The 13,410-nt window shown below is 39.0% G+C and overlaps 1 protein-coding gene across 1 annotated transcript in view; it reads right to left on the bottom strand.

The window, feature by feature from the left end:
• LOC150107665 (voltage-gated potassium channel subunit beta-2-like) overlaps positions 1-13,410 on the bottom strand; it is a 257,488-nt gene that overhangs the window by 130,040 nt on the left and 114,038 nt on the right. Inside the window, exon 8 of the mRNA XM_090392162.1 lies at positions 6,840-6,884. Within this exon, the coding sequence (XP_090248288.1) occupies positions 6,840-6,884 (45 nt within the window). The remainder of the gene's footprint in view (positions 1-6,839; positions 6,885-13,410) is intronic.

Below are 13,410 nucleotides of genomic sequence, written 5' to 3'. Positions count from 1 at the left end.
GGATATTAGGAAAGAACTTGACATTGTCAGCATCCAGGAATGTGTTGGCAGAGTAATCTCATGTAGTATGATCGCTTAAACAGAATGGGCAAGATAAGATTAGCAAAACAAGTGTTCTCTACCAGGTTGGCAAGAAAACAACCCAGAGGAAGACCAAGATATAGGTGGATTGATATGGTACAAAGTGCCTTAGACGATAGAAATATAAGATCTGATAATGTTGGAGTCTTGACAAGTAACAGACTGATTTGGAAGAAAATTGTAGATAAGAAATTAATGATGATGTAATTTTTCATGTAGTACTATCATATGCTATACACCCCTTAAGGGTATATATCAGGAATTTGGTGATGATGATGATAAAATCTAGACTGTATGTACACTTAGAAGAAAATGTGAAATTTTTTGGTTCACAAAATTTCTAAGCACTTTTTTTTTCCCAAGCAATTTGGGATCCCATTCATAACTTCCACGGGGTTCTGTAATATATGCAGCTGGTTCTGTATATCCCATCAACTGTATACTTTACCTATCATCTTTGTTGTTTGCTTCCTGAATTTTAAAACCTGAGGGTTTGCAAATACCATTGTTCAAATTCCATCTATGACATAAGAAGCATATATCTGAGGTTTCCAATCAAATGGTGAGTTAGCCAGCTCATACAGAGGTTTTTTTTTTTTTTTTCATTAACACTCAAATTTTTCATCCCTCAAAACACGCAAACTAGTCAGAAGAATACATGCAATATACAGACATAGAACACTTCAGGAATAAGGATTAACCAACCTATTCCTTCAAATTTGATTTCAAATACCTGCACAATGAAGTATGGGAATACATGCAAGTGTAAATCAGGAAGGAAAGAATGTTTGCAACACTGAACTTAGTCCCATTTGCTTGCTCATCCAGTCTATTCAAGTCCTTTTGTAATACATCTGCTCTGCTTCTCATAGTTCTTCCCAATGTTATATTGTATGCATACAATTGTATATCCTGTTGAAAGTTTATTTTTCACTTGGTTAGAGCATAATAAAATTAGTTTAATCCTTTATCCAAGTGTGAGCAAACAAAGTTTGTGCCTGAAAGTATCTTCAGGACTGAGGTAAGGTGGTACAACACCAGGGCAACTCGTTGTAAAGGTGGAGCAAGCTACCAACACTCCTATCTCAGTATCTCCTATAATGCAAAACACATCTCCTTGCAGATATGTCTAATGTTATGCATTAAGGGAAGGGCCACTACCCAGACTAGTTTCGACCTTTATTGAGGTCTCTTCAGTGGGAGCCAGGTCCAAGTGGAGATACCAGGCAGAAGCATTAGCAGGTCTGAAGAGACCTCAATAAAGGTCAAAACTAGTCTGGGTAGTGGCCCTTCCCTTAATGCATAACATCAGGCATATCCGCAAGGAGATGTGTTTTGCATTATAGGAGATACTGAGATGGGTGTGTTCGTAGCTTGCTCCACCTTTGCAACGAGTTGTCCTGGTGTTGTACCACCTTACCTCAGTCTTGAAGATACTTTCAGGTGCAAACTTTGTTTTCTCACACTTGGATAAAGGATTAAACTAATTTTATTATATTAATTGTATATCCATTCAAACCTTTCCTAATATTGTTAACATACACAGGTAAACAGCAGTCCCCCTCCCCCAAAAGCAAACCCTTGAGGCATACCAATACTGACTTTCTTCTTCTGGAATATTGCTTCCCATACACAACTTGTTCATACCTATCAGTCAGCTAATCAAGGATGCACCTTCCTTGTCCAATGCATTTGTTATCTTGTTGTAATAAGTAGATGACTAATAATAAACTATGCTGCCCATCAAAAAAGAATACTACTACTACTGCAGACCATACGGTGACCTCGCTGCAAAGAGGTTTATCTTGGACAAATTCAGGTCTTGAGAAACCAAGAAACCTGTAGGTTCGTCTGTTTACATGACCACTTAGATGAAAATGTGCTTCATATGAGAACCAGACATTATGGAGGAAGGATGGATCTTCATAGACATCGGCCAGTATGCATGCACACCATGCAGTTTAACAGCAATGGATTTCGTTGCTGTTAAACACTGCCCCACCTGAATGATGTATAAAAAAGCACCTAAACCTTTCCAATGCTTTAAGCACAACTTCACACACACACACACACATTGGTTCATAATTTGAAGCCTTATTCTTTTTTTGCCCCCTTATGAAAAGAGATCAGCTTTGCCCTCTTTTCTTGGGAACTTGGCCCATTGTAAAACTCATGTAAAATAAATCAATGCAGTTGCTAACTTCCTGGACTATTCCCTCAAAACATGTGGTGATATATCATCAAACTTCTTCTTCTTCTGCAGCTTCTCCCACTTAAGTGGGGTCACTGTTGATGATGAGTCTCCTCCACATCCTCCTGTCTTGGGCTGTCACCACCTCCAAGTTCTTCATCCTCAAGTCCTCTTCTACCAGCTCCCTCCATCTCTTCTTTGGCCACCCTCGCTTCCTCTTTCCTTGCACATTCATCTGCATGACCCTTCTTCTCACATATTCGTCCTCTCTCCTCATCACATGACCAAATCATCTCAGCTTTGCCTCCTGTATCTTTGCTCCTAAGTTCATAACTTTCACTGTTCCCCTCACATAGTCATTTCTCAGACGATCCTTTCTGGTCACACCACACATCCACCTAAGCATTCTCATCTCTGCTGCTTCCATCCTGCTGATGTTATTTTTCCTCAGGGCCACAGTTTCTATAGCATACGTCATACTGGCCTCACTACTGTCCTATAGATTTTGCTTTTCAGATTGATCGGCACCCTCTTATTGCATACCACTCCAGCCATCTCCCTCCAGTTCCTCCAACCCACTTGTACCCTGCATCCCACTTCCTTCTCAGCTCCTCCATCTTCTTCCACTGTTGAACCTAAGTATCTAAAGTCCCTCACCTTCCTGATGACATTTCCTTCCAGCTCCAGGTCTGTCTCCTGTCCGCCGCCCACTGTGCAACACATATACTCTGTCTTACTTCTGCTCAGTCTCATACCTCTTTTCCAGTACTTTTCTCCATCTTTCCAGTTTAGTTCCCACTTTTGCTCTTGAATCTGCACACAGAAAGATGCCATCTGTATACAACATTGTCCAAGGCGCATCTTCTCTCACCCCCTCCATCACCACCTCCATCACAATGTTAAACAGAAACGGACTTAATGTTGACCCTTGATGAAAGCCAACTGTTACTTGAAAACTTTCTGTTTGTCCCAGACAGGTCCGAACACTTATCTTCACATTTCTGTACATCTCCCGTACCAACCTGACATATTTCTCCGGAACCTTCTTCTCCCTCAGACACCTCCAGACTTCTTGCCTTGGCACTCTATTGTATGCTTTCTCCAGATCAATAAATTCCAGATGTAGCTCCCATTGTTTCTCTCGAAACTTTTCCATCATCTGCTGTAACTCAAAGATAGCATCTGTTGTTGATCTACCAGGCATGAAGCCAAATTGTTCCTTTGCAATCTCTATCTCCTTCCTCAATCTTCCATCAAGAACCCTTTCTAGGATTTTCATTGTGTGGGACATCAACTTTATTCCTCTGTAATTTTTACAGTCTTGTGCATCCCCTTTACCCTTGTAGATGGGGACAAGAGTACTCTCCCTCCATTCCTGGGGTATATTTTCCTGTTGGCAAACTTTCATGAACAGGTCCCACGGCAGGTCAATTCCCTCTTCCCACAGTGCCTTCATGCCTCCACTGGAATTCTGTCAGGCCCATCAATTTTCCATTCCTCATCCTCTTCATGGCCTCCGTCACTTCCACTCTACTGATGTTCTGCACCATGCCCTCATAAGGCTGCCCGTCTTCTCTGTGAGTCCTTGCATTTTCCTCATTCAAAGACCCTCAAAGTATATTCTCAATCTGTTTCTTATGTCCACATCCCTCCATAATACTCTTCCTTCTGCATCTTTGATCTGCCTCACATGTAAGATGTCCTTTGCTGCTTTATTTCTACATTTCGTTAGTTGGTAAATTTTTCTCTGTCCTTCCTTTGTTTCTAATTGATCATACAGATCTTGATATGCCATGGCCTTTGCCTGTGCCACAACTCTCTTGGCTTCTTGCTTTCTCTTTCTCTATACACCTCTCTGTCCTCTTCAACTCTTGACTAATCCCACTTCTGCTTTGCCTTCCTCTTAGCTGTCGCTGCCACTCGTACATTATTATTCCACCACCAACCCTCCTTCTGCTCTCTAATCTTTCCAGATGTCTCACCAAGCACCTCGATTGCACAGCTCAGGATTACTTTTGAATTATGTTTCCACCAATCTTGTACACTTTCCAGTCCATCCGAAATCCTCTCTAACACCCTCTCCTTAAAACAATTCCTCACACTCTCTTCTTTTAAGTGAAACCACTTAATTGTCTTCATCCCATGGCTTCCAGAGGTTCTTATCTTCGATCTTATTTTAAAGTCTGCGCACAGCAGTCGGTGTTGCTGTGCCACTTGATCTGTTGGAATTACTTTACAATTTGTCACAACCTTAAGATGTTTTCTTCTAGTCAAAATGTAGTCAATTTGTGAACTGTTGTTACCACTCCTAAATGTTATTAAATGTTCTTCCCTCTTGTAGAAAAACGAGTTCACAATTGCCAGATCAAATGCTACTGCAAAGTCCACAACCCTCTCTCCTTCCTGGTTCATCATTCCCACTCCGTAGCCACCATGCACCCTTTCACAGTCTCTATTCTGTTTCCCCATGTGTCCGTTCAAGTCTCCTCTGACAATCACCATCTCATTTTCTTCCAGTTCCCTCATTTCTTCATCTAACACGTTCCAGAACTCATCTTTCTCCTCTGCTGCACAGCCAACTTCTAGGGCATATACACATAATACGACCACCCGCTCTTCTCCAAGACCCAATTTCATTTGCATGATCCTGTCATTCCTTCTACCCACTTCCAGTACTTCGCCCTTCATTCTGCCACACACCACAATTTCTTCCCTCGTTATTTGCTCCAGAGTAGAACAATTTATATCCATCTCCCAGTTCCTTTGCCTTTCCCCCTTTCCACCTTGTCTCCTGCACACATGAAATGCCCAACTTCCTCTTCCTCATCATGTCTGCCACCGCTCTTCCCCTTCGAGTCATGCTTCCAACATTCAGTGTTCCCACTCGCAACATCCTCTCCACCTGCTGGGCTCGCCTCTTTAACTGCACCCGCCCTTGATGCGGTAGCCCTCGTCCACTTCTCGCAGCTGTAGGGTGATGTAGCCACACGTCGCTTAAGGGGTATGCCCTAGCCCTTATATCATTTTCTCTTTAATAAATTTAGTTTAATCCTTTATCCCAGTGAGAGCAAACAAAGTTTGCACCTGAAAATATCTTCAGGACTGAATATAGTGTTGTACTATCTTACCTGGGTAAGAAGTGCAACACCAGGGCAACTCGTAGCAAAGGTGGAGCAAGCTACCAACACTCCTATCCCAGTATCTCCCATAATGCAAAACACATCTCCTTGTGGATATGTATACTGTTATGCATTAAGGGATTGGCCACTACCCAGACTAGTTTCAACCTTTATTGAGGTCTCTTGAGTGGGAGCCAGGCCCAGAGTTGGAGATACCAGGCAGAAGCAGTAGCAAGGTCATCTTTACCTATAGAAGTTGCCAAAAGGTTTACCACCTTTTTTATTAAATTACTCTGGATTTAGAGAACGATGTCGAAAGTTTATTTTTCACTAGGTTAGACTATAATAAATTTAGTTTAATCCTTTATCCCAGTGAGAGCAAACAAAGTTTGCACCTGAAAATATCTTCAGGACTGAATATAGTGTTGTACTATCTTACCTGGGTAAGTAGCGCAACACCAGGGCAACACTATATTCAGTCCTGAAGATATTTTCAGGTGCAAACTTTGTTTGCTCTCACTGGGATAAAGGATTAAATTAAATTTATTATAGTCTAACCTAGTGAAAAATAAACTTTCAACATTTTCTCTTTGAGTCATATCATAGCTAGAGCTGGCAGTGAAGTTTTATGACTGGATGCCTTTCCTGACATCAACCCTCGCCATTTATCCGGGCTTGGGACTGGCACCTATTGAGCTAGCTTGCCTCCTTCGATGGCTGCATAAGACGAAATGACTTAGCAAGATAGGAAAGATTTACCCCTAGCCCTCGAATACTCTAATAGCATTAGGGGGAAGGAGCAAGGAGAGGAGAAAGAAGCAAAGAAAGAAGTGGAGGGATCAGTCTACAGAATAATATAACAGATGTATATTACATGAATAATATAACAGATGTATATTACATGGCTGCATAAGACGAAATGACTTAGCAAGATAGGAAAGATTTACCCCTAGCCCTCGAATACTCTAATAGCATTAGGGGGAAGGAGCAAGGAGAGGAGAAAGAAGCAAAGAAAGAAGGGGAGCGATCAGTCTACAGAATAATATAACAGATGTATATTACATGAAGTAAGGCATGGTCCAGCATCTGGTACCTCGGGTTTGCCATGCCTGTACTCACAAAAGTGAGCCCTTGAGGAAATATCATCAAACTATCCCATTTATTTAAACCTCACACCAACCAGCCACAATTTCTCTATGATCAGTACTTTTCTCACTTCACCTCATCTTTTTTTATCTTCTTATTCTCCAAGAAGACTCTGTATCCTTTCAATCCCATTTCTTCCTGTATATATCATCATTTGGTAAACTGACTTAATCAATGTACCCAAACAATCAATACCTCAAACTCTGTTCCCTTATTTCTGATACTTCTTACATGTAACAAAACAGTCCACGTTATGAAAAGCTACAGGAAAAAAAATCACAAAACTACAACAGTATACTTACTTTCCTCCCCAAATAAGTTTTGTTCCAACTATATAACTTGATCGTCTGCAGAAATGACAATTAAAAGAGAAATGTCAAATTCCTCTAAATCCAAAAATGATAATATAAAATGTTTGTTAGTCTTGTTACAAATAAAAGTTACATATTTTTATTTTGTAATCTTTCTTAAAATATTTATAAAAGTCCAAATATAAATAAAACATGAAGCAGGTATAATTTACACATTATAATACAGTGATGTCTCAGTTATTCAACCTTTAAATAAACAAACAATGATTTAACCTTTAACCCCCTTGAATGGTTAGTGTGCCAGCCAACTTTTAGTACTAATTATCCAACTTGCAAATTGCTCCTGTTGTGGTTATTTAATTGAGGGATTATTGTTAAATAAATTGTATTAACATGTATAAGAAGGTATTATTAGCATTATTTTTTAGACCTCTGTAAAGCTGCAGATTCACTGCAGAAGCCCACACTAATGATCACATCTCTCTTATTTCTCTTGAACTATTCATATCATTGCACTCGTCAATATCCTGGCTCACTGACAATGTTTTTTTTTTATTTATTTATTTATTTTATTTTTTTTTAAAGACAAGCCCTATAAACTCAAGAAGCTAAACAAGCTTGTCCAGAGCAGGCTTTTACAAACATCCATACACATGGTAGGATTCAAATCCACATCCTGTTGGTTGGAGAGTATGATGCTACCCACTCGGCCAACCAGGTTGACTTTCTCCTCATTTTCTCTCTCTGCCATCTTGCATAAGTAATCTGCACAAGAAAAAAAAAAAAACTTCCTGTAGCTCCAAGAATGATCTCTTCTAAACTCTCAACCCTGTCGTGTGTTTATTATTCATATTTTTCAAACCTTTTCAGTTTACATTCTCACAGTCAAGTGTTCTCTGCCAGGTTGGCAGGAAAACGACCCAGAGGAAGACCAAGATATAGGTGGATTGATACGGTACAAACCGCCTTAGACGATAGAAATATAAGATCTAATAATGTTGGAGTTTTGACAAGTGACTGATTTGGAGGAAATTGTAGACACGAAGTTAGTAATGATGTAAATTTTTCGTGTAATACTATCATATCCTCAAGGGGTGTACATGACAAGAATTTGATGATGATTCTTGCCATCTCTCCTCAATGCCAACATTCCATATTCCTGATAATACCTAATCTTCAATAAATGAAGCAGAGAACTCTGAATATGTGACTCATAGTATGACTACTATTCAATGCATCTTCCTGTGATTGATTGTTCTATATTGATAAGGGTGACATAGTTGTTGTTCATATATTGTTCAACATATCTTGTTATCATAGCCAGTTATCATATCATCAAGTTCATCGTGACCTAGTATGGCACCATTGAAAGATTGTATTTTGAACAACTTGCTACAGAATCTCATCACATGCATGCTTCTCATCTGCTAACAATATTATTATAATCTTCGAACCTCCATGGTGTTCCATGCCTTAAAACACATTCACATTCTCTGCAGCCACTACGCTTTCAAGTAATGCATTCTGATTCACCTCTCTCCATGTAAAAATCCTAATTCTCATTTCTTTTCTCACATTAAAATACTGCAAAGGTTGATTAATAAAACTACCTATGCACTTATCTAACATTCGACACCCCATCCATTCTAGTTTAATTATCAACTTATCATGTGGCAATCTAACAAAATCATTTGTAAAATCTAAGAATACTACTGTGAATCTATCTCCCTTCTCCAATGAACCTACCAACTTATTGCAATAAGTAAACAAATTATTAAAACACTACCTTCCTTTAGCAAATTTGTGCTGCCCATCAAAAGAGAGTACTTTTATCAACTAAATTCTGGATCTTGGTTCTCACTAATCTCTCCAACACTTTTATCAGAACATCTGACACTCAGACTGGCATATAATTTTAAATTTGAGTCTTATCATTTTGGTCATGAAGTGGTACAATCTTGCCTTAAATCCGCTCCTTTGGAACTTGTCTCATTGTAAGAAATATGTAAACAATAATAAATTTAGATTAATCCTTTATCCAACTGTGAGCAAACAAAGCTTGTGCCTGATAATATCTTCAGGACTGAGGTAAGGTAGTACAACATCGTAGTAAAGGTGGACCAAGCTAACATCACTCCTATCTCAGTATCTCCCATAATGCAAAACACATCTCCTTGCGGATATGTATAATGTTATGCATTAAGGGAAGGGAAGGGCTACTACCCAGACTAGCTTCGACCTTTATTGAGGTCTCTTCAGCGGGAGCCAGGCCCAGAAGTGGAGATACCAGGCAGAAGCAATGGCGAGGTCATCTTTACCTATAGGAGTTGCCAAACGGTGTGCCACCTTTTTATTAAATGACTCTGGATTTAGAGAAAGATGTTGATAGTTTATTTTTCACTTGGTTAGACTATAATAAATTTAGTTTAATCCTTTATCCAAGTGTCAGCAAACCAAGTTTATGCCTGAAAATATCTTCAGGATTGGGGTAAAGTAGTACAACACTACCTTACTAAATTTATTAAACTAAATTTATTATAGTCTAATCAAGTGAAAAATAAACTTTCAACATCTTTCTCTAAATCCAGAGTAATTTAATAAAAAGGTGGCACACCGTTTGGCAACTCCTATAGGTAAAGATGACCTCGCCATTGCTTCTGCCTGATATCTCCGCTTCTCCCACTGAAGAGACCTCAATAAAGATTGAAACTAGTCTGGTTAGTGGCCCTTCCCTTAATGCATAACATTATAGATATCTGCAAGGAGATGTGTTTTGCATTATGGGAGATACTAAGATAGGAGTGATGTTAGCTTGGTCCACCTTTGCTACGAGTTGCCCGGTGTTGTACTACCTTACTCCAGTTCTGAAGATATTTTCAGGTGCAAAGAATGCTGGTGAGCATATTTTATCAGATTAATCCAGAAGGGATTATGAAAATAGTAGATGGTGAGAGGGGAAAAACCAGAAGTCATCCTTGGAAGTTGTGTAAAAGTGTGCTAAAGAAGGGTAGAAGGAGTAGATTTTTTACATGGAGAATTGTCAGTGAATGGAACACATTACCAAAATGTTTAACAACACATTTTGGTAATGGGAGTGGTAAGAACTTTAAGATTCTTAACACTCCTTGCATTAACAACACATTTTGTTAGTGCATTCCATTCACTCTTAATACTCCTTGCAATAACAACACATTTTGGTAATGCGTTCCATTCACTGACAGTTATGATAAATATGTTGTAAATTTAATGAACCTCCCACAACGAATCTGCCAACTGCATGGAGAGAGTGTAATAATAATAATAATAATAATTCTTTCTTCTGCTGGCTACTAATTGAAAGAACTCCCTAGAATAATAATAAATTTAATTTAATCCTTTATCCAGCTCACACTTGGATAAAGGATTAAACTAAAAATTTATTATAGTCTAACCAAGTGAAAATTAAACTTTGACCTCCCTAGAGTTTTTTTTAAATTTTTTTTATGGCTTTATCAGCTAACTGTACTCATTTTGCACTTTTAATCACCAGTAATTACCAAGCAACTCACCTTCCTTGTCTGTTCTGTGTATTCCTCATGCAACTGGTTCTCCTCTTATGCTGCCTCTATAATGCCCTCTTCTTCCTGATTGCATGATAAATCTCTTCATTCATTCATCCATTTCACACCACTTAAGGCAATTCTATATACAAGTAACCAATTCATGATGTTATTTCATGCACAAGCTTTGTTTTCTTATACTTGGATAAAGGATGAAACCAAGTATATAATTCCTTGGCATCTTTAATTTATAGTATAACCAAGTGAAAAAAACTTTCGACAGCTCTAATCCACAATATTTTAGTAATGAAGTGTGACACCTTTTGACTAGTTGTATATATGGAAATATGACTTCTGCTGCCTTACTTCAACCTTGATATCACTTCTAAGCCAGGCTCCTACTGATGAGACCTCAATAAAAGTCGAAACTGGTCTGGATACTGCCTCTTTCCATAAAGCATAGCATTATACCCATAAGGATGTGTGTGTGTGTGTGTGTGTGTGTGTGTGTGTGTGTGTGTGTGTGTGTGTGTGTGTGTGTGTGTGTGTGTGTGTGTGTGTGTGTGTGTGTGTGTGTGTGTGTGTGTGCACGCACGCATGCACACGTGCGCTGCATTATGGGATACTAAGGCAACTGATGTGAAATCATTAGCCTCTATATACAAGTAGCCTGTCGAGAAGTGTTACTTCATTTGAAGTTACTTCACGTGCAAACTTTGTGCATGTGAAGTAACTTCTATTCTATTCTATCTTGGATAACAGTTCTTGAATAGAGAAGCCACCCAAGCTACACTGATCTCATTTCTACTCCAACTCCTCATTCCATGATATAGCTGTAGCTCCTTATAATCACCTGCACTTCAGTTCAACATATATAATTTCCTCAGAGACCTTGTCATATAGTTGGCCGCTACCCAGATAATCACATGATGATCACTCTCACTAACCAGAAGTAGATTCAACACATCATTTATAATGACATCCAATGATAAGATGATCAAATCCAAGAACTTTGATCTTTGAATGTTCTCTGTTACATGAGACTAAGTGGTTGCATTTCAAATACTTGAGAAATTAATTTTCTTTACTTCTGAATGCAATTTCATTATTATTATCATTCCAAGATCTCATGGAATCAAAGACTCATCTAGGAGGTCCTTTTTTCACACACAGCTCATCATACCCTGCCTTAAACACATTTAAATTCTCTCCAGACACCACACTCTCTGGCAAGGCATTCCAATCATTCACAATGATGCATGCAAAAAAACCTGCTTATCACTACCTTGTTCACACCCTCCTTATACAGTCTCCAGGAATGACCTCTTGTTTTCCCCTGATCTCCCACCATTCCACATTGACATTATAACAATCCCTTACAAACTTGTATATCTCTATCATATCACCCCTCTTCCTCCTGTCCAATCGACTCAGTAAATTTCATCTTCTCAATCTGTCCTGATATTCAACATTCCGGAAATCAGAAACTACCTTAGTCAATTGCCTGTGCACCCTTTCAAACATCTCTTCATTCTTCTGAAAACCTAGTGACCAAATTTGTGCACAGTAGTCCATATGTAGTCTAATCAAGCCCTCATACAATATAAGAAGAATCTCCTTACTTTTACAAGTCAGTGGTCTCCACATCATTCCCAGAATTTGTTATGTTGTCCTCACAATTTTGGCAAAGTGTTCTCTAAATTTTAGATACAGAGTGTTTCAAAAAGAATGTCCCGATTTGAAAATTGTTGTCCGATGTTGTCCATGCAGCAGGTGGAGGGCACATTGAGCAGGTCATTCTTTTTGAAACACCCTGTATTTATCCACTATCACCTAAAGATCTTTTATTTCTGCCACCTCCAACAATTCCTCCTCACCAAGTGTAAATTCCATCCCATCTTTGTTTCCCAAATTTTAAAACCTTACATTTGGTAACATTGAACTAGAATTTCCACTCAGCCAACCAGCTGGCCTGGCTGGCCAAGTGGTTAGCATATCTGCTCTCCAGCCAAAAGGCTGCAGGTTCGAATCCCGCTGTGGGCTTGGATGTTTGTGATTGTCTGTGAAAATACTAGTGGTGGTGGCGGTGGTGGGCAGTAGATGCGGTTCGTTGTAGTTGGTGGATTGAGTGGTGGTGACAGAGTTGTGCAATAAGCCCTCCCTCTATGAGTTTTGGACTCCCTGGAGGTGTCATGTAATAATAACAATAATAATTTCCACTCCTGTGCCTATTCACTCATTCTATTCAAGTCATCTTGTAAGGCTAGAACATCTGCTCTACTTCTCATAATTCATCCTAACTTTGCATCATCTGCAAACAATTGAATATCCCCATCCAAATCTTCCCCAATATCATTAACATACAGGTTAAACAGCAATGGCACTAAAACAGACCCCTGAGGCACACCACTAGTAACTTTTCTCTTCCGGAATATTGTTCTCCCATACACAATTTGCTAATACCTATCAGATAGCCAATCTCCAATCTAATGTACTAGTCTAATATTCAATTCCATCTGCTTTAGTATGACTAACAACTTGTCATGTGGTAATCTATCAAAAGCCTTTGATAATACCAACAATGGTATTATCAAAAGATAATACCATTGTTGTCAACCCAATTTTGGATCCTAGCTCTCACCAGCCTCTCCAACATTTCAATCACAAAAACTGACACACAGAAATGCCTATAATTTCATGCTTGAGTTCTGTCGCCTCCCTTCGACTTGAATTCCTTCGACGCCTTTGGAACTTGACCCAGTGCAAGACTTAACATAAATATGTCAAGGAAGATGCCAACTCTCTGGCACACTCCTTCAAAATATGTGGTGATATATTATCAAGTTCCACAACCTTATTAACATCAAGTTCGTTCGATTCTCCATATGCCACTTGCTCATTTACAGTCAGTTTCTCCTCCTCATCATCAAATGCTCTCAAACTCACCATGATGTTCACATTCACAAGAATATAAAGACTTTTGTGAATTCCTCATTAAATATCTCGACTATATCCTCTGCAAC

Source organism: Typopeltis vanoorti, chromosome 4 (assembly GCF_054136105.1).
Source record: "Typopeltis vanoorti isolate ZY-2024b chromosome 4, IOZ_Tvanoo_1.0, whole genome shotgun sequence".
Lineage (NCBI taxonomy): Eukaryota > Metazoa > Arthropoda > Arachnida > Uropygi > Thelyphonidae > Typopeltis > Typopeltis vanoorti.
The sequence above is the reverse complement of the archived record's forward strand: the minus strand, read 5'-3'. Positions and strand labels throughout refer to the sequence as shown.